At 38.6% G+C, this 19708-nt stretch overlaps 1 protein-coding gene and 1 long non-coding RNA gene across 2 annotated transcripts; both read left to right on the top strand.

The window, feature by feature from the left end:
- The first annotated feature begins 7018 nt into the window (after positions 1 to 7018).
- LOC136265983 (uncharacterized) lies at positions 7019 to 7546 on the top strand. The gene is made up of 5 exons (XR_010705857.1): positions 7019 to 7062; positions 7118 to 7196; positions 7248 to 7309; positions 7365 to 7449; positions 7503 to 7546. It is a non-coding gene; the product is annotated as an uncharacterized lncRNA (long non-coding RNA).
- A 5699-nt stretch (positions 7547 to 13245) lies between these two features.
- LOC136266384 (uncharacterized) lies at positions 13246 to 15933 on the top strand. The gene is made up of 14 exons (XM_066061397.1): positions 13246 to 13442; positions 13491 to 13566; positions 13619 to 13733; positions 13784 to 13884; positions 13936 to 14121; positions 14174 to 14241; positions 14291 to 14444; positions 14492 to 14562; positions 14622 to 14726; positions 14827 to 14926; positions 14975 to 15254; positions 15311 to 15372; positions 15421 to 15483; positions 15540 to 15933. The coding sequence occupies exons 1-12, from the start codon at positions 13277 to 13279 to the stop codon at positions 15332 to 15334; spliced, it is 1446 nt and encodes a 481-aa protein (XP_065917469.1). The 5' UTR covers positions 13246 to 13276; the 3' UTR covers positions 15335 to 15372; positions 15421 to 15483; positions 15540 to 15933.
- Positions 15934 to 19708: the final 3775 nt, after the last annotated feature.

Here is a 19708-nt window from a genome sequence, read left to right as displayed (position 1 = left end):
CTTCAGATATCAGCTGTTTTGTTTGCCAGTTACTTTTATTTACCTGTTCTACAGCCAAGGTATTCTTTGGTAATCATAGTCAGTTGTAGTAACATTATTGATTCTTGGCCGCTCTAGATATCAGTTCTTTCAGTTACCCATTAATTTCATGGAGTGTTTTTCTACAGTTTATCTGTTTTACATGGGGTTACAGATACTTTTAGTTTCTTGGATGAGCCTTTTTTTACAGCAAAGGTGTTTTGGGGGGTGGGGGGAGATCACAAATTTTTGTCAGTTATATAATTTACAGACCCAATGTTCAAGCTGTGTATAGCACTTATTTGCAAAGCATGCTTTTCTAGGTGATCTTGGGGAATGCCACCATCTTGAAATAGCAACTCTGAGATTGCATCTGGGATCTGGGAGTGTTTTCAGACAGAGATGTAAATATTCAGCTATATTGTTCAATGATTGTTCTATTAGAGTATTTTATTGCCTGACTGTTTTATTAGAGTATTTATTGCTTGACTGTACTATTGGAGTATATCAACCATTCTGTACTTGTCAATGAATAAAACCTGCTATGACCACTGCCATAATTCCCAGAGGACGACGTATCAACTTGATTTGCCACTCGTAGAGCTAGATGCTTTGCTAAGGGTTATGAAAGAGATCACAAACATCACACTATTATTTTTATTTCACTACATACAAACACACATCTACATCATATACAAGCACAAGACGCACACAAAATGTGCAAACTATACACACATGTTCGCAAACATACACCACATATTGGTTGTACTCAAGTAAATATCACATCTCTTGTGAAATGCTCTTGTAGGAGAGATGGTAGTGCCTTTACTTGGCGCTAAAAAGTTCTTGCAGAAAAGAAAATTGTGTTGTAGATAGTGTTTAGTGCCGGTTAATTACACATGTCACTCCATAGTTAAGCCATGAGGATATCCGAGCAAGTGTCTTTGGTGTCGTGACTGATGTTCCAGGTTAGTCGTATGTGTGTTTAATTTAAGGTTAAGTTCAGTGCCTGCTTGTTCTTTTACAGGTCTCACTTAACCTTGTGTCATCATGCAGACATCTGAATATTGTGCAAGCTGTGTGGAACAACCCCAACTCATATACACAATCATTGGCAACCATGAACCACATACATTCAAGCAATCTGTTACAAAATTTGAAGGCCACAACACAAGCTCATACCAGCAAATCACGAACCACATTCCAGCAATTTGTTACAAACTTTGTTGCACCATGGTATGTGCATAATGATCAATTGTGACTGAATTTGACAAAACAAGGCTTCGACGCACAAAGCTTTGTTAGGAGATATGGCGATTTTAAGGAATCATTGTGTAATAACTTCCCAGTGCCTACAGCTGTGCAAACAAAATTTGCACCAATTGTTCATCTGTTCACTAGCTATCACTGAGTGGGTGTATACATTTCTGATACCCAAAATTTGCCCTGTTTTTAGCAGCTTTTTTCGAGCGGGTAATAATATCACAGGTGGTAGTAATAGGGTGGGAGGGTGGGGGTGGACGGTGGTCTTAATATACGGGTATAAAATGAAGTAAGAAGACGATTGGAATCCAGAGGCCAAGTTTGGGCTCTCCATGGCCCTCCATGGTCCTCAAATTACTCCAAATTGACTGAGAACACTATTGGCGAGCTCTCTGTGAAGTCCCAGCTCACTACACACCATTATCACAAAGCCATGGCCATTTAATGGTGCCAATCTCACACTCGTGGCTTTGACAGGGTCGGAAGAAAGCTGCTACAGAAACCAGACTTGTCAGTGCTGAAGGAAGTACAGTGTGAAATATGATAGTGTATTAGACCAGCAATCCATTTCTGGTAAAATCGTAAGTTTGATCTTGTGTGTGTGGAAGCCTTGCTATGTGAAATCCGGTCACAATTAATGAAAGCCACAACACAAGCTCTGTGGTGCATTAATGGAAATAAACAAGTTCCACCTGTCTGACAATTATCACGTGACCTATTTAGGGGATATCCCTTGGAAAGACCCTGCATAGTAACACTTCAAGTGAAAAGTGAATGACACTTGATACGCAATTTATATTATTATTGATGGCAGTCCATGTCTTGAGAGAGAAGTATAATATTATTAAACACTAAAATACATTAAAGTATGAGTACTGCATTGTAGAGCCATAACCAAGAACAAGTTCCACTTGACTGACAATGATCACGTGGCTTATTTAGGGGAAATCTCTTGGAAAGTCCCTATAACACCTCAAGTGAATACACGTGATACGTGGTTTACATTAATTATTGATGGCAGTCCATGTCTTGAGAGGACTGAATACTGCTAAATATTTGTTATATTGTAACTGGATTTCAATGGAGCGGTGAAGCATACTTAACTGATTTGAAACTAAGATATGTAGAGTCTACACCGCTTGAAGAAGAATGTCGAGTGGATATTAAAGAGTCGCTGGCGAGAATACTGATGTACTCAGCTCTTCGTGGAGGTTCAGTAACGAAAAGAGGAGTGGAGGTTCAGTAATGAAACAAGGAGTGGAGGTTCAGTAACGAAAGGAGGAGTGGAAAAAATGAGACTAGTGTACAAAGTGCCACATCTATTCACACTGATTAACCGTGTGTATGCGATTGGTTTTTAGACTGTCAGACGTCTGCATTGACTAGTGCAAGTTCACTGAGACCAAGCTGAAAACTTCTGTGATGGTACCAAATTGAGTAGCAGCAAATACCAATATTTTCCCGCTTGAAATTATATCTCATGGATGGATTGTCAACAAGGTGTACTTGTACAGACCAAACAGCTTTCAGTATTGTCACTGTAGTGCCAATTTAGAAGTCCTGGAACTAGGTGGAAGAAGTAAGATAATCTACATGATGCTTGTACAAAAAATACTCCTTCACATTGCACACTGGTCTTTATGTACGGTGAAACCTGTCTAATCAGGACACTGTGTAGTAAGGTCACTGCTGGGCCAACTTGTGAATCCTCAAATGTATTACCTCAAGGGTGTGATGAATTTTCAGGTCCTCAAATTTTGTATTACCTCAAGATGTGATGAATTTTCAGTTCCCCAAATCTGTCATTTGTGTAAAAAGTGACAGATTTTTAGCTGTATTGTATTTAATGCCCGCCTGTCGATTTTACAGGTACAGGGTACTTTTGTGATAGTATGCGGTTCTCTTACTAGCAATGCTACATACATAACTTGGCTAGAGCTGCTCTAATCTTGGTAACTAAGATCAAGGTTCGGGGGTAAGTAGACAAAGGAATTTTATAATGTTATGTGTGTTCTTTAGTTCTCAATTGTCAAGTGTACGTGGACTGTACACCAAGTGTGCGTGGACTGTAGTAACATCAAAGTGGATCTTCAGGTCAGTCTGTGTGTATACTAAGAAAATTTTTGTATTACCTCAAGGGTGTGATGAATTTTTAGACCCCAAATCTGTCATTGGCATAAAAAGTGACTAATTTTTAGCTGTATTGTATTTAATGCCCTGTCAATTTTACAGGTACAGGGTACTTGATCATAGCATGCGGTTCTCTCACTAGCAGTGGTACATACGTAAAGATCAAGGGGAGTAAGTTTATATAGACAGAGGAATTATATAATGTTATGTGTGTTCTTTAGTTCTCAATTGTCAAGTGTACATGGACGATGAGGCCTGATAAGATCTTGGCATTATATCTCAGTTGATTACAATCTTCTGAATTTTCAGGATGAGGCGTACAGTTGCGATGGGACTAACTACAGTGGAACCTGTCTTAGCGGCCACCTGTATAGAAAGGCCACCTCTTTAAAAAGACCAGCTTTAAATTCCCTTAGTGAGAAGTCTATGCACTAATTTACCTGTCTAAAGCAGCCACCTGCCTATTAAGGCCAAGAAATCTTGGCCCGAAGGCGACCGGCTTAGACAGTTTCCACTGTATCCCATTTTATTGTCAGAATTTTATTGTTAATGTCACAAACAATTAATGTGATATATTTTGTTATGTAACATGTGTATTAATTAAATGACATGCATGACGAAAGCCACAATGGGAGTGACTACTTGCTGTTAGCACAGGAGATTGAAGGCCTTTAAATGGTTGTTAACAAGTTACTGTTAATTATCCAAATCACGGAACAATTCCGTATATCAAAACACGGCTACCCCGGTTCGCGATATACAGTAAATGATTTTGTACACGTGCGCGTAACCACAGGTATGACCAGCTGCATTAGAAAAAAAAGGCGTGCTGAACAGAGCATGTGCTGGAGTGCTTACGAGTGTTCTGTTATGCGCAGTAACAAAAGAACGGATTGTATAAAGAAAGATGTGCCATCAAATCGACTGAACAGTGTTTTGTTTTCAGCAAGTTTTACATGAGCTGAAGGACTACTGCACGTAGGAAGAATTGGTTGTAAGTACGCAAGTCATCCAGGCCTCTTCCTACGATATACACAGAACTAGATGATTACGTGACTCTGGGAAGTCTACTTTATTACATGGTGAGCATTTATTAGATAGCCGTTCTGTCTGATATGTACAGTGAACTAGTATTAACCAGAATTGTTTCCTTCTAGGTGCATCACAACTGTTAATGATAAGACATGGCTAATCCAAGAAGAAAAAGATGGAATAAGAAAATGAAGTGCCCGAAACTGCATAATGGACCATGATGTATGATGATATTATTGTTCATGCTTGTATGGTCTTGTACACAAGGTGTGTTTGTAGTGTACGAATGTGTTTCCCAACCAGCGATAAGCCTTGAGCGCTCTAGCTGTTGGTTATGTGTTCATGTATCTATGTTTCCCAACTAGCAATCAGCCTTGAGCGGTCTAGCTGTTGGTTATGTGTTCATGTATCTGTGTTTCCAACCAGCGATCAGCCTTGAGCGGTCTAGCTGTTGGTTATGTGTTCATGTATCTGTGTTTCCCAACCAGCGATCAGCCTTGAGCGGTCTAGCTGTTGGTTATGTGTTCATGTATCTGTGTTTCCCAACCAGCGATCAGCCTTGAGCGGTCTAGCTGTTGGTTATGTGTCCATGTATCTGTGTTTCCAACCAGCGATCAGCCTTGAGCGGTCTAGCTGTTGGTTATGTGTTCATGTATCTGTGTTCCAACCAGTGATCAGCCTTGAGTGGTCTAGCTGTTTGTTATGTGTTCATGTATCTGTGTTTCCCAACCAGCGATCAGCCTTGAGCGGTCTAGCTGTTGGTTATGTATTCATGTATCTGTGTTTTCAACCAACGATCAGCCTTGAGCGGTCTTGCTGTTGGACTTGTATTCGTGTATCTGTGTTTCCCAACCAGCGATCAGCAGTCTTGAGTGGTCTTGCTGAGGGGACATGTATGTAACAATATCATCATTGATGTGATTTCTAGGACAACTGTGCAAAACTCTATCAGTCAAATTGATGACCAATGTAGCAGCAAAGATACATATCACAAGATTTACCTCCGAAACTGATTATCTACCTTTTTGTACCGCAAGTGGTTAACAATTTAAATGGATGAAGAATATTGATGAAGTACGTATGGAGAGAGATGGCATACTACTAGCTATTTTTTTATGTTGCCGTTATGTTGTAGCTGAATTTCAAGAAAGGTGATCACAAGGTGCATAGTATTTTTGTGCAGTTAACTTGTATACACAAACTTTATTAATGGAACCACCTCTGGAGAAAAATAATGCAGCTTTGATAGTGAGGTGGTCTCAGTAAAGAGGTCATGAAGTACACCTTACTGGCATGGCCACTATAATAATAATAATTTTTTGTAGTGCAGTAAATTCTGCTTTGTTTGACATCATTATTTAGCTTGTATAAATTAGATCATCTGTGTGTTTACCTGCAGCTATCAATGTCATTCCCCATCTCCCCAGTAAAGGACATTTTCAGCATTATGAAGGGATTTAAATTTATTCCTGAGGGTACAGACATTAACTGAAAGTACGGCATATTGTCAAATCCCTATTTGTATCTCCAAAATGTGAACGTATCTGTTTTGTTATCAACCGTAATTCTGTTGTAGAATCACTTCTGCATTGTTTGGAATCACAGAGGATGGGAGCAGTAAACTACAGGCATAGCAACAGCTGTCAAAAAGTGGAATGTAAGTGTTGCTTAGTCTTGTGTGGCTAGACTGCCTTCCGCCTCCTCTCTTTCTTTGTGGCATTGTTTGTCAGCGAGATAGAGCCTGGTGAAGTGTGGTGGTGACGTTCAACCAATAACCAGTGAAATTGATTCATTGGCTAACTGTATGTTAGTATGGTGGACATAAACACTACAGCAAAACTTGTAACAGAGCCGATACCATTGCTACATAGCATTTTCCCAGCAAGAACAGCAAGAAACTGTGGTAACTGTTTGCCTACGAATGCATTTTGTCAACAGTAATTCGCCAGACCCTATCTCGCCAGCCAGTGACATCCCAAAAAAATAAGATAGTGGTCTGGCCATGCGAGAAAAAGTGCTGTCATGCTTATCTAACTGTTTGTTATAGACTATAAGTTTGTTTGTTTGGAGTAACTGAGGGTGGGGCAGTGAAAAAATGCCAGAATAGAAATGGTTGTGAACAAGTGGAATTGTAAATGTTCTCGTGCTATGTATATAACTGTTTGTAATCGACCATAATTCTGTTGTAGAATATTTGGAGGAACTGAGAACAGAGCAGCAAAAGAATGAAAACTATGTTTACAGTTGTGAAATGTACGCAAGTGGTGGCATGATTATGTAACTGTGTTGTTATCAACCATAATTCTGCTGTAGTGTCATTGTTTAAGTACAGGAGCAGTGAAATATTGAAGCTACTGGCAGAATAGTGAAATGTAAGTATACGGATGTGCTCATCTTAACTGTTTTAATCTGCCGTAAATGTGTAGTCCCTTTTTGTTTGAAATAACTGAACAGTGGAATAACCAAACTGCCAGTAGAATGGATTCAGTTGGAAATGTAAGTATTGGTGTGCTTATCTAACTGTTTTATAATCTGCTGTAATTCTGTAGTGCCTTTTTTGTGTGAAAAAACTGATGAATAAAGCAGTAAATACAGGCAGAATAGTGAACAAGTGGAAATGTAAGTGTAAGCGTGCATGCTTATCTTAACTGTTTTAATTGCCGTATTTCTTTAGTCCGTTTTGTTTGAAATAACTGAGTAGTGGAATAACAAAACTTCCAGTAGAATAGATTCTGTTGCGAACAAGTGGAAATGTAAGTATCGGTGTGCTTATCTAACTGTTTTAATCTGCCATAATTCTGTAGTCCCTTGAAATAACTGACAAATGGTGCAGTAACTACAGGCAGAATAGTGAACAAGTGGAAATGTAAGCATTTGGTATACTTATCTTAACTGCTTTGTAATCGACTAAAATTCTGTAGTCACTTTTGTTTGAAACAAATGAGGCTGGACAGGAGCAGTGAAATGATGACGGAGTAAAAAGCAGTTGGATAGTTTTTTTGAGAAGTAAGCAGTGGTGTTTTGAAACTGTTTTGTCATCTGTCATAATACCATTGCAGTGTTGATCCCTTTGACCTCCTTGTTGAGTCACTGTGATGGTGGTGGTGGTAAAGAAACTGGAAAACAATTGATTTTATTATTAGATTTATGCATGTGATCATATGAATATTTAATGATGCGCATTTATTCGAAACAATGTTTTAACGTGATGGGAGGCTTGGAAGGCTATTGGGAACATTGTACAAGGTTTGTAGAGGGCAAGGGGGTTATTAGTTACTAGATTGCAGGGTATATAATGAGGGATGATAAGTCTGAATGCGGGTAAGGTTACGGGTTTCCGTTTACAAAAAAGTCCCACTACCGAAATTTTGAAAAACCTGTTTCACTGCCAACGGGTTCGCCGATTAATGCACCGTAATTTGTTTAACGGTAGCATTTTACGGGTGATTTTTGTACCGTTTCAGGGCCTACATTCTCCTGTGTAGGGTGGGTAATGCTATGTAACAAGCTGGTTTGAGCACCACCAGAACACAATACATCATGTGTGGTGTGGCAACAAGAATTATGCTTGGAACACCTTCTATAGTGACACTACGTTCTTGATGCTTTCACAATTGTTTATAAGACATCTGCCAATCATCAATGCAAGCATGAGGCATGGCACTAAGTGGAGTTGAAAAGATTTCTGTTTAAAACACCTTCCCTAGGGAACTTATGGTTCTACACGCTTTTACAACTTGTTTATCAGACATTAGGGCTTGTGTCCACATTGTGTCTTTAAAAGTTATTGTAGGGATTAGAGGTTTGATTGAAGAAAATACACGTATGAACAAACCAGGATTAGATAATGTCAGTGCTAGATGGACTGTACAAACATGGGTAAGTTGACTGGTATAAGATGACACTAGGTGTAACACAAGGTTGAGAAATAAAGCGAAATACGTCTACATACACGTTTAATACTGGTCGCAAGAAAACAACTACTAGATTTTTTATTATGTAACACAATACAAACCTATTGAGAGATGTTGCATAATTCAGGGCTAATACTGCAAAACCGTCCCTACACGTAAATAACTCACAGTAGTGGCCACACGTCTTTTAATTGGGCGTGCGCTTTATAGTTTCTTGGCTGCGCGCCTCACTACCGTGAGTCTTGATCATCTTGTAGAGTGTTCAACTACAAACAAATCACCCTGTGGAGAGTTCAGCTACACTTCAAGTCACCCAGTAGAGAGATCAGCTGCAAACAAACTATCCTGTAGGGAATAATTGGCATGTAATAAATATATGTGTTATATAAATATACAATTTGTATATTTACAAATGAAATCAGGTAAGTATTAAAAAGCTGCTTTCTCTTTTTCTTTTTCCTGTGATAAAGAAAACAAAGATAGGTTAAAAAAGCCCGAAAGCCAGTCACAGCCCAGCTTTGGGGAATACAAATACAAAAAGAAGTGATATCTAATCCAAAACAGTCAAGCTGTAAAGAAAGAGTGTGACTCTCAAAAAGCTATGGTGAAAAAAGATGTGAAATCCAAGGTGGAGGCCAAGAAATGGCTGTGATGGTAGGTTAATGGTAAAAAGTTTAATATTGAAAATTCAGGCGAATTTGGTGCCACTTGATTTTGGCACCAAATTCACCTGAATTATTGTTATTAAAAGTTTCACCCATTAACCTACAATCAGAGCCATTTCTTGGCCATCACCTTGGATTTCATATCTTTTTTCACCATAACGTTTTGAGGGCCGCACTCTTTTTTTTTACAGCTAGGCTGTTTTGGATTAGATCTTATTTTCTTCTTAATCTGTAAATTTTCTTTCTTTCCCACACTTAAAAAAATGCAATAACTTGTGGTGCTTTAGTCAACTGACTTCAAATTTGGAGGGCATAATGCTGCAGATTTACAGCCCAATTTTTGTACATATCAAACTAAGAACAATGGAATTACGTGCAATTTTGAAAATAGCAAAAGTGATCTATTGTCACACCTACAGGGTAATTAGGCATGCGTCTATTATGCCGGAATAATTTCGGGAATAATAGGTACTGAAAAGCATTTGGGAATATTCTGGAATACTTGGATGAATTCTAAGAATAATTGATACAAAATTATAAGGTTTTGTTGTGGTGTAGTGCAAAAATCTTTTAGATTTACTACCAAAACAGCGCAAACATAAAAACGGTGAAAACGATCGAGATACTCTAATAGAGCAGTCAACTTCGAGTCCATAATTTTAATAGAGCAGTCACTTGTTTAAAAACCCTAACAAAAATACTAATTTGGCACACATATTTGGAAATAATTTGAGAATAATAGGTAGACTTAGGAATAAATTTGAGCATAATAGGTGAATAAAAAAGAAGAGGAAGATTTTGGAGCATAATAGACTTAAGCCTAAGGGTAATCCGCTTGACAGAACAAATGGAACATCGGTCGGTATATGAAGTTACTATCATAGTGCAAACCTTTTGTGGTTTGAAAGATATTGAGAGTATTAGCTAAGGAGATACAAAGCAAAAGAAATAAGTGTGACTGAGATATTTTAAAAGAACAGTCACTGAGAAGCAAAAAACTTGTGCAAAAAATGTCAGAAAAAATTCTCCAAGATTTGCTCCACACCTATATGTGACCCTGTCTGGGAAAACTAGTCTTATCACCTATTTAAAAGTCTTGAGAAACGTAGGTTTTAAGTATTTAGTGTGTTGTAGCTCGCCAATGGTTGAAGCTATGTGTACCAACTTTTCACACGTTTTACACCAATTCCAAGGGTGTAGGAAGAGGGGTTCGGAGGATGAACCCCTTTTCGGCAGAGGAAGAATTTTTTTAAATTAAAGATCACACCAAATCTTACAGCCCTGGAACACTACCCGGTAGCTACTTGCTCACTGGCGCTCCTCTGTACTACTCTTGAGGGTCACATCAGTCACATTAATGCTGAATCATTGCAAATCATATCTATTGAATCACGTGATCAATTGCGCACGTGATTCATGGTTGAAATAGGGCGAGTGAAATGGTGAAGGACTGTTCAATGACATGTTACAAGGCAGGAGCTGCTAAACTTGAGTGGTCGTGCTATACATGTGTCAGGTTAGCACAAACTGGGAATTGTTGATATATTTTTACCTGATGAATGGTTTGTTTATTTGTTACATGCACGTGATGTCTCAAACATACTGGAGTACAAGCCAAGTCTGAAGTAACCATCAACAGGAGGACCGGCCAAGAATATTGTATAGCTGGAAAGAAGTATTGCCAACTAAGGGACTCGAGTGTGGAGGGTTTCCGTGTGCTAGGAATTTGAAGTTGGCTGTATGCTGTCTGAAAGTGATGAGTAGTTAGTTTTACAATAGGTTTATAGTTTCTATAAGCTGCATAAACAGCAGTGTGTAGGCTTTAGCTAGTTAGATGCACAAACAGCACCTTTATATTGTCTAAGGGCATATTTTGTGTATGCATCATTTTCGTTCAAACATGCATGGTCTAGGGGAAGCACCCAGGCCTTACCCTTAAGACGTTTAATCCGAACCCCTTTCAAAAAAATGCTCGCTACGCCCCTGAATTCCTTACCTTCCAGAGCATCCACTGGGCAAGTAGCCAACAACTAAGTTTCCCCGCCATTTTAGATAGTTTTTAAACCAAGGTTGACTGTATCAGGTGAGCTGCAAAAGGGGTGGGAGGCGGGGGTCTCAAAATGTCGGTCTCAAAATTGGCTAAAATGAAAGGAAATTCACCACAGAGGTACTTTTTCAACACCATAGAGCTGTACAGCCACATACAGTCATCCCCAGGCTGACCAGAGCTCCATTAAGGCCCCACACCGCACGTACAGATCGCTACTGGGCTTGGGAAAAGCAGCAAGCAAAACCTGACCACTCAAGTCTAGCTGATTTTGATTGTGGAATTAGATAGTTTATTCATGTAGCTTTGTGTCCTGGGTGAAGAATCGAATCTGCTCACATGGGCGATAAGACCGGTTTTCTCAGACTGGGTCACATATACCCAAGCTCTTTACCACTCTGCTCACTGCTGTCAGTTACTCACCTCACATAATTTCTACCTTATAAATGAAAGTTCTGGTTTAGTACACTAGAATGATAACTCACAGATCTATCAGTGGAAACTCTATATGAAACACTCAGAGAAATGTGTGCTCTATTAGAGTACTACAAAAATTATAAAAATAACACGTCGTGCAGCCAAGTAAAGCCAGTGCAAGCAGGTGAGAAAGGTAAAAAGTTGTGAAAGCAAAGGTATTGGCTAAGAAACGGCTGCAATGATGTTAATGTCAATTGTTTTTAATGATGATAGTGTAATCACTAAAAATCATTGGCATTAGCAACACTGAATTCATTTTGGAATCATTAAAAATTTATTTATTAATTTTATTCGTTTAAATGTTTTTTTCAACACACAGAATTACAACAGTATAATAACATGTACTTGATACTACAGTGTGTTGAAGGTCCACCAGTATCCTGTACTGGTGGCCAAGTTAATTAAAGTATAATATAAAGAAATAATTAATTATTGATAAGCTAAACTGTAAGTAATTAAAATTTGGTACATTGGGTGATTTGTTATATCTACTACATGGGAATAGGAAAGAGTATGTACATGGGTTATTAGATACAAAGTTTTGCTCAAAGTGGTTATAAAAATAATTCTGAAGTTTACATTTGATTGTAACAGGGCATAACAGTTCATGGTTTATAATTGGTAATGCCAGGGCTGCCCACAGGGGGGGGCAACTGGGGCATTTTGCCCTGGGCCCCAGCCTGAAAGGGGCCCCAGGAGGCCCCATGAAGGGCCCTGTTTAAAAGATCGATATAAACTAATAGAGCAGTCACAGCATTCTTCAGAGGGGCAGTGTAGCAAGCTTATAGATAAGGAGATATGGTTGGTGAAGTGTAGCTATTGTCATTGTCAGCAGGTTGTGACCTTCTTTTTTTTTTTTTTTTTTTGGTCTTCAACTTACAGTTTGGGTGAAGTTGTGATATAGAATGGAAACCTCCTTGCCTCTGGGGCCCCACTTTAACTCTTTTCCCTGGGCCCCTCAATTTCTCTGGATGGCCCTGGGTAATGCATTCCAGAGGCATGGTAATCTATAACAATAAAAATTTTGGCTGTGATTATCTAATTTTCTTATATGCTGTAATTTGTTGTTAGTTGTTTGATGGGTGGATCCGATTGTGAAGTACACATAGTCTTTGATACTGAAAGAGCTGGTAGGAAATTTCAAGCTGGTAATAAAAAACTTGATATGTGACTGGATCTGCAAGAACCCACATGTTAGTGTATTTTTCAAATCCCATTTTACTGCATTTTTAAAAATCTAGATAGCCGAAAGAATGGTCAAACGAAGTTTCAGCTATAGAAGCCAAGAACTTCTTTAGAAGTTTCAGTGCCACAGTACAAAGTGGTAATAGCAGAAAAATCGATTTGTACAGTGATGATACAGAAAATAAACCACAGGTGCTTAAATAAATGATCATAACTTTCGAATGCAGTTCTCTACTAAGATGCAATTTTCACCATCGGTTTCCAGATGAATCCATTGCTGGGTATGTTTTGTCTTCCAGGCCTTTTGTACAAGCTGGGTGAAGGCAAAAACGTGAGAAAAACATGATGATAACTGCTTGTCTAAAATAAGGCAATTTAGTGCTCATATCTTCTCTCTCCTTAGGAGTACTATAGTACGTTCGCGTTGAGCTGAACCCTGGGTTGGTGATTAAGAAGCCATACAAGATCAAAGGCTTTAAACATGATGTTCATGACGCATTTATTCGTAAGCTCATGTTACAGGCGCGCACTTAATTGTCGAAAATATGGCGTCCAGTGCAGCGTTAGTGAGTGCGGAGCGAAACCCTCTTGGAAAGAGGTTAAACAGCCAAACAAAGTTTCTACTCATGAAGCTATGGACCTACTTCGAGCAAGAAGCGAACAAGTCTAAAGTTTCCGTCAATGTGAAGCAGAGAATCTCTAAGGCCACTGGTATTAAATATCTTTGCAGCTGGGTTTGGTATTGATTTCGCCACGTAGGGATTTCAGAGTCATCTATTGTAAGAGTGAGGATGGAGTACCGCAAGAAAGGCGGGTTTTCTACGCCAAGAAAAAGGTACAAAAGTAGTTTGCAGGAGGCTACTCTATTCATCTAATCGTCACTGCAGGTACAAACGTTCACGAATCCGTGTCGATGCAGACAGTTTCGACCGGGATGCAATCAGACGGAAAATACATTCGTTATACGACAAGAAAGAAAATCTATCACTGTCGAAGATTTTGGTGGGTGAATTTGAACGCTCGAGCCTTTGGTTTTGTTACTCTGTCTACAGTCAAAACTCCAGAATGATGGTGTTTTCTCCGGGGGAAGAACATCACTTAGAAGGGTATTGAAGGATATGGGATTCAAGCATAGAACGATTAATGACAAGAGGTTAGTATTGTACCAGTTTGTGTGTTTTAATTTTACTACACATACATGCAGGGTATACTATGAGCAGCCCCGTATAGTCCATCAGCGTCATAAATATTTGAGACGAATGAGGCGCAACAGAACTGAAGGGAAACCAGTGGTGTACTTGGATGAGACTTGGGCCAATGCGCATGATGGAAAGTCCAGAGCCTGGGTAGAGGCTGATAAGACTACTGGGGGGACTATAGGAGGAGTCAGGTTGGTTAAATAGCTTTCAAAAGTATGCTTGTTTAACCTAATTTATACATAGCAAGCCATCAGGTAAAGGAGAGCGCCTTATTATCTTACATGCTGGAGGCAAAGATGGATGGGTTCCCGGTAATTTTCTATGATGTGAAGTATCCAGTAAACACAGTTGTTCTTTCAGGTTGTGATTGGGTTTTTAAAGCCAAGAAAGGATCTGCAGCTGATTACCATCAAGAAATGAATGCAGAGAATTTTGAAAGGTGGTTTAAAGAAAAGTTACTTCCAGCATTACCAGCCAATTGTCTGATTGTAATGGACAATGCCAGTTACCATAGGTAGGTATTAGATTTGTCAACTGTAAACATTACTGTGTTAACTGCAGTCGCCACTTGGAGGAGCAACCAAAGCAAAAGTGGCGAAAAGCACAGCTGAAAGAGTGGTTAAATAAGAAACGTAAGGCAGTGTGTATATACTGTCACTGTTTCAGTATGTGACTGTATGATGATTCACAGGTATAGCATATCCAGAAAGTTCACTGAAAAGAGATCTGTGGGAAATCATCAAACGAGCAAAAACTCCTGCAAGATATGCTATAGATGAGATAGCTGGAAGTAAAGGTATGTTAAGTGTATACATTGTGGCTCTGACATTTTTCTGGTATGGCTTTTTTCTGGTATACTGTTGTGATCCCAGTTCTTTCGGCTAACATAATAATAGGCCATGAAGTAGTCAGACTACCAGTTGCACACTGTGAACTGAATCCTATTGAGATGGCCTGGAGTCAAGTGAAGGGACACGTAAAGCGGAACAACAAGAGGTATATCAACATTGTTATGGACATTGTTATAGTTTGGCATCTATTTAGGTTTACTTTGACTGAAGTTAAGGAACTGGTTTATCAAGGATTTGAGGCTGTTACATCTGAGAGGTGGCAATCTTTGATAAAGCACGTTCAAGAAGAAGTCGAAGATCATTACTGGGAACAGGATGGACTTCATGAGGAACTTCTAGAACGATTCCTCATTCACGTCAGCAGTGATAGTAGCGATAGTGAAGATGGTGATGGTGGTGATGGTGGTATTAATGACTCCTCCACCACCAGCAACAGTGAGTCCGAGTCTTCTTCTGAGCCTACTTCATCTGATGTAAGATTGTTTGATATTTACAATACTAGTGTTACAACTTGTATGTTGTTCTCCAGGAGTCATCGGATGGCTGGGATTGAACTCTGCAAAGTACATGAAAAAAAACAACAGATGAAGTGTAAGTGCATGCACTTTCAAAGTTATTGTTACTTTATTATGCTTGCAGAAGGTGAACATACCAGACATTGTGTATATTGATCAGTGCAGGAGTGTTTAAAAGTCACTAAAGGTATTATAGGTCCAAATGCATACAAACAGTATTTCATTTAGTGAAACTTTCTGTAGAGTTCTGTGGGAATGTGACTTTGAGAACCAGGTGCTGATTTGAAACGGCTTGTATGGCATGTGCACAAAGTGATGGGAAAAGGATTAAAATGACAAATTGACTAGATGGGAATAGGAGAGAATAAGCAGCTGTGTGGTAAATGTGAAGTTAAAAACATGTTGTTTGCCTCACTTGCAGGTACACCTATGCTGGATAAAAGTACTTGAGCTGTTATAATTTGGGTTTTTACTCTTAATGGCTGAAAGAGGTTTTTCCCCTGAAGATAAGTGGGCCACTTACCTTCTAAATACAATGCAACAGTGGCCCCAGCTCTTCTACTCACGCAACTCTGTTTTACACACACAAAAACTGTTTATTTTTTCTTGCAAAAGTGTATTACAGCCTCTTACATAACAGATGGTGATATCATGCGTGTTGAGGGCGGGAGTGTGACGTCTGGCTTCGCCACAAACATGTGTCAACATGAATATCAAAGGGCCGCGCTTTAGAGGCTTCCCCATTGAAAATGTACGGAGAAACTTTGCAGTGTCATAACTAGAGTGTCTTACATTCGAATGAAGCGCTTTTAATATATTTTTAGCGGATTGAGAAGCGCTACGTATCGAGCAATACAGGAGGCCCGTGCGATGTAGCAATCGTAAGTTATTAATCGTTTTTGAGGGTTCAGCTCAACGCGAACGTACTATAATATGAAACAAACTCCTCTTGCTTTGAGGATCACGATGCTACCATAGTTTTTGATGTTATCACCTTTCTTTATTGTGAAATAAGCGCTTAAAAATTATGCAATTTTTTCTATTCTGTTTATATTTCACCTGTTGCATTTATTGCATTCTACTGTAAAATTATACTTGCTCTAACACATGGGGTTCTTGCAGATCCGGTCACATATCATTGATGTCAAGGATACACATGAAGAGAAGTAACTTTAACTGGTTTGTATAAGTGCTTAAAATTTATGCAATTTTTTTCTAGTTTGTATATATGCGTTTATTGCACTATACTGTAAAATTAGGCTTGCTCTAACATATGGGATTCTTGCAGATCCTGTCACATATCATTGATGTCAAGGATGTACATGAAGAGAAGTAACTTTAATTTTATTAAATGGGTTTCTAGTCACTAGTATAATCATTCAATATGTACTTAGTTGCTCACCGTTGGATGCATTCTAAAATGATTGGCATTAGCAACACTACATCCATTTTTGGATCATTAAAATTAGTATCACTAATTGCAGCCATTTCTTAGCTTCCACCTTTGATTTCACAACTTTTTCACCATAACCTATTTGGAGGGAAGTGCCCTTTTTCACAGCTTGGCTGTTTTAGTACAGATAGAAATTATGATGATTTTGACATACTATACGAAATCACATGTATAATTATATGAATTAGCATACCTATTACATCTCCAATTGCATGTCCAAAAAGAATTCCTCGAATTTTGTCAACTATTTTTTTTATGGTCAATTTGCTCCACCACTCGTAAACTTTGTGCTTGTCTTCTGAATCTAAATAAAATATAACACACAAATTATCAACTATGCTATTAGCATCGTTGTCTTACTTGATAAATAAATTTTAGCCTAAGAGTGGTCATGCATACGTATAATAAGAATTTAAAAAAAAATTAGTTGGTAAAGACAACAAAACCACTGATTGCATTACAGCACAAGGTGATTTCAATTGATACTCTTATTAACTGCCACCTAATGATTCCATGGTTATCCTGTATTATCATACAGTATTATCATACAGTACAGTAAGAGTACTGTATGTTGGGGATCATGAAGAACTGGGCTTTTCAAGTCAAAATATTACCCTAAAACCAACCTTAATTTCCACCATTGACAGCTTGGCAGAATTGGTTAGGTACAGCCAAGCCCAAAAATGTCTTCAGACCAACCACAAACCCATCCAAAAAGTCTCTATGGAAATTAAAAAAATTATATTTAGCAGAATTTTATGCCGCCTGCCTGACTGACTAATTGATGCCTCCAGTCAAGCATAACTCGACAATGGATACGGCTACAGGTTTACTTTTTTTACCATTTGACACTGCTTGTGCTGAGATGTGTCTTTTTGCCAACCACAGTATGTATGATACATGCATAGTGCTAATATGCTTATTGTCTGTATTTTCTGTAACAAATGGATTGATTGAAGAGATGCCTCTCATACATACTGTTCATAGTTTGTAACACTGTGTAATGAGGAAAGCATAGCTGAAAACAAAGTGTAATGGCCACCTCTCTTTCTGCCACATAATTGATTGTCTTGGGCACTTTATTGTTTTTCTGGTATTCCTGGTACTATTCTTTCTTTAATGTGGTATGCGCTGGTTAATTAGTGATAATTATGTCATTAGAAAAGTAAACAACAAGTTGATGTTGTGTTACTAGTAACCATGCAGCTAACAAATCTAACTGGAATTAATTAACAATGTATATTACTTTGCTTTGTTGCTACATACAAGGGGGTGTCATTCCAACAGACACTGTACTACAACCTGCAACTGCGGTCAAAGCCAGTCACGATCAATTCTGATTGTTGACTTTCATCAAAATTTGTCTTGACCATTGACCTGTTTATTTTTGCTATATTTTTGTGTGCTACTTAATCATGTAGCTTGACTGTACTGGGAAACAACTTGACTGTTCTTCATCCTGCTCATTGACTTTTGATTAGCTCTGAGCATGGTCACACACACAGTACATTACCTATTGAAGTGACACTCCCTCGACATACAGCATTACCTAGTAATTTGTATTTCATACTTGATGAAATATTTTTTTAATTCTGTAATTACATTACTTATATGCACTGTTAAGGAAATGTACCTCGAAGAAACTGCTCTAGCCCACTAATAATGCACAGAAGTATCTTCTTACCTGTTTTATAGTTTGTCTACAGCATTTTTGTTCAAAACGTCTCTGCGCAGGGCCTCAGGGCTGCTCAGTTTTTGTCCGTGTGTGTGTGTATGAACATGTCCCCTTTTAGCACAAAGGAATTCATTATATCCAATAGTCTACGAAGCTAGCTGTGTTGTTTTTCAGCTGTTTGATGCCCATAGAGCCCATTAAGAAAGGCCTTCATCACATCCCTATACACTCACTTCACCCATATTTCAAACTGGCATGTCTTAAACCAAAGCTTACCTGTCTGAAAGTTTAGTGCAGGTTCTATATGGTCTAAATTTCTCACATAAAGGCTGTTTTAGTGAACAAAGTTTTGCTAATGTGGGTGCAGAAAAAATACTTTCACAGCTCAGATCAAAGGGATTTTTATTAAGGCTTTACAGCACAAGTGCTGAAGGTCTGTAGGACACCTGGTCCTACAGCCTGTTTAAAGGTGGTACAGAAAGTGTTTGAAAAGGTGGAGAAAGGAGAAAATATCCATGACTGGACCTGGGCAGCCTCGAACCTGCAGCCATCCGATTAACGCTCGAATTTTTAGTGCTACAAACGTGTTGTAGCACAATCTACTACTTATGTGTAATACAGTAACGAGTTTCCAGCACACTTGGCAATGCAACATCCAGATGTTGCACTGCACAATTTTACTGCTCTTACTATTGAATACTTTACTAAAACCTATATGAACAAGATGCACTCTACATTGTGGGATTCAATGATCTACTGTGGAAACACACAAATGTATAGTGCATCTTGCTCATATAGCTTTGTATGACTGAATTAGGGATTAAATGTCCACTAGTATATCTGCAGGCATAGGTGAGCTCCCTTGTTTCAATGATCCCTAACTCTAGTACTGGGAGGTATACCAGATATACTGTGGTATTATCATCAAACTGGTTCAAAGGTATTCACTTTCAAATGTACCGCTAATATTGGCATGAATGCCATTAGGCATATTATACTCAACCATATCCATGTCATGACTATTGCAACATCCCAGAGGAAATTTAATAGTACAGGTATCATGGAGCTGTGTGGGCATAAAAATTCAGCGTTGTTCACTTTTTAAATAAGCATGTACTATTGTACATGAAAATGTGTGTGTTGACTCCTTGCATATGTGTTGTTCACTTTTGTAATGCTTCAAACATTATAGCACGGACAACAGTACAAAGCAAAGAATACATAGGAGGAACCACAAGTGTACTCTCCATAATAGACAATGTTACTTGACTGCTCGCTACTGCA

This window comes from Dysidea avara, chromosome 9 (genome assembly GCF_963678975.1).
Source record: "Dysidea avara chromosome 9, odDysAvar1.4, whole genome shotgun sequence".
NCBI lineage: Eukaryota > Metazoa > Porifera > Demospongiae > Dictyoceratida > Dysideidae > Dysidea > Dysidea avara.
This window is presented reverse-complemented; position numbering and strand designations above follow the sequence as displayed.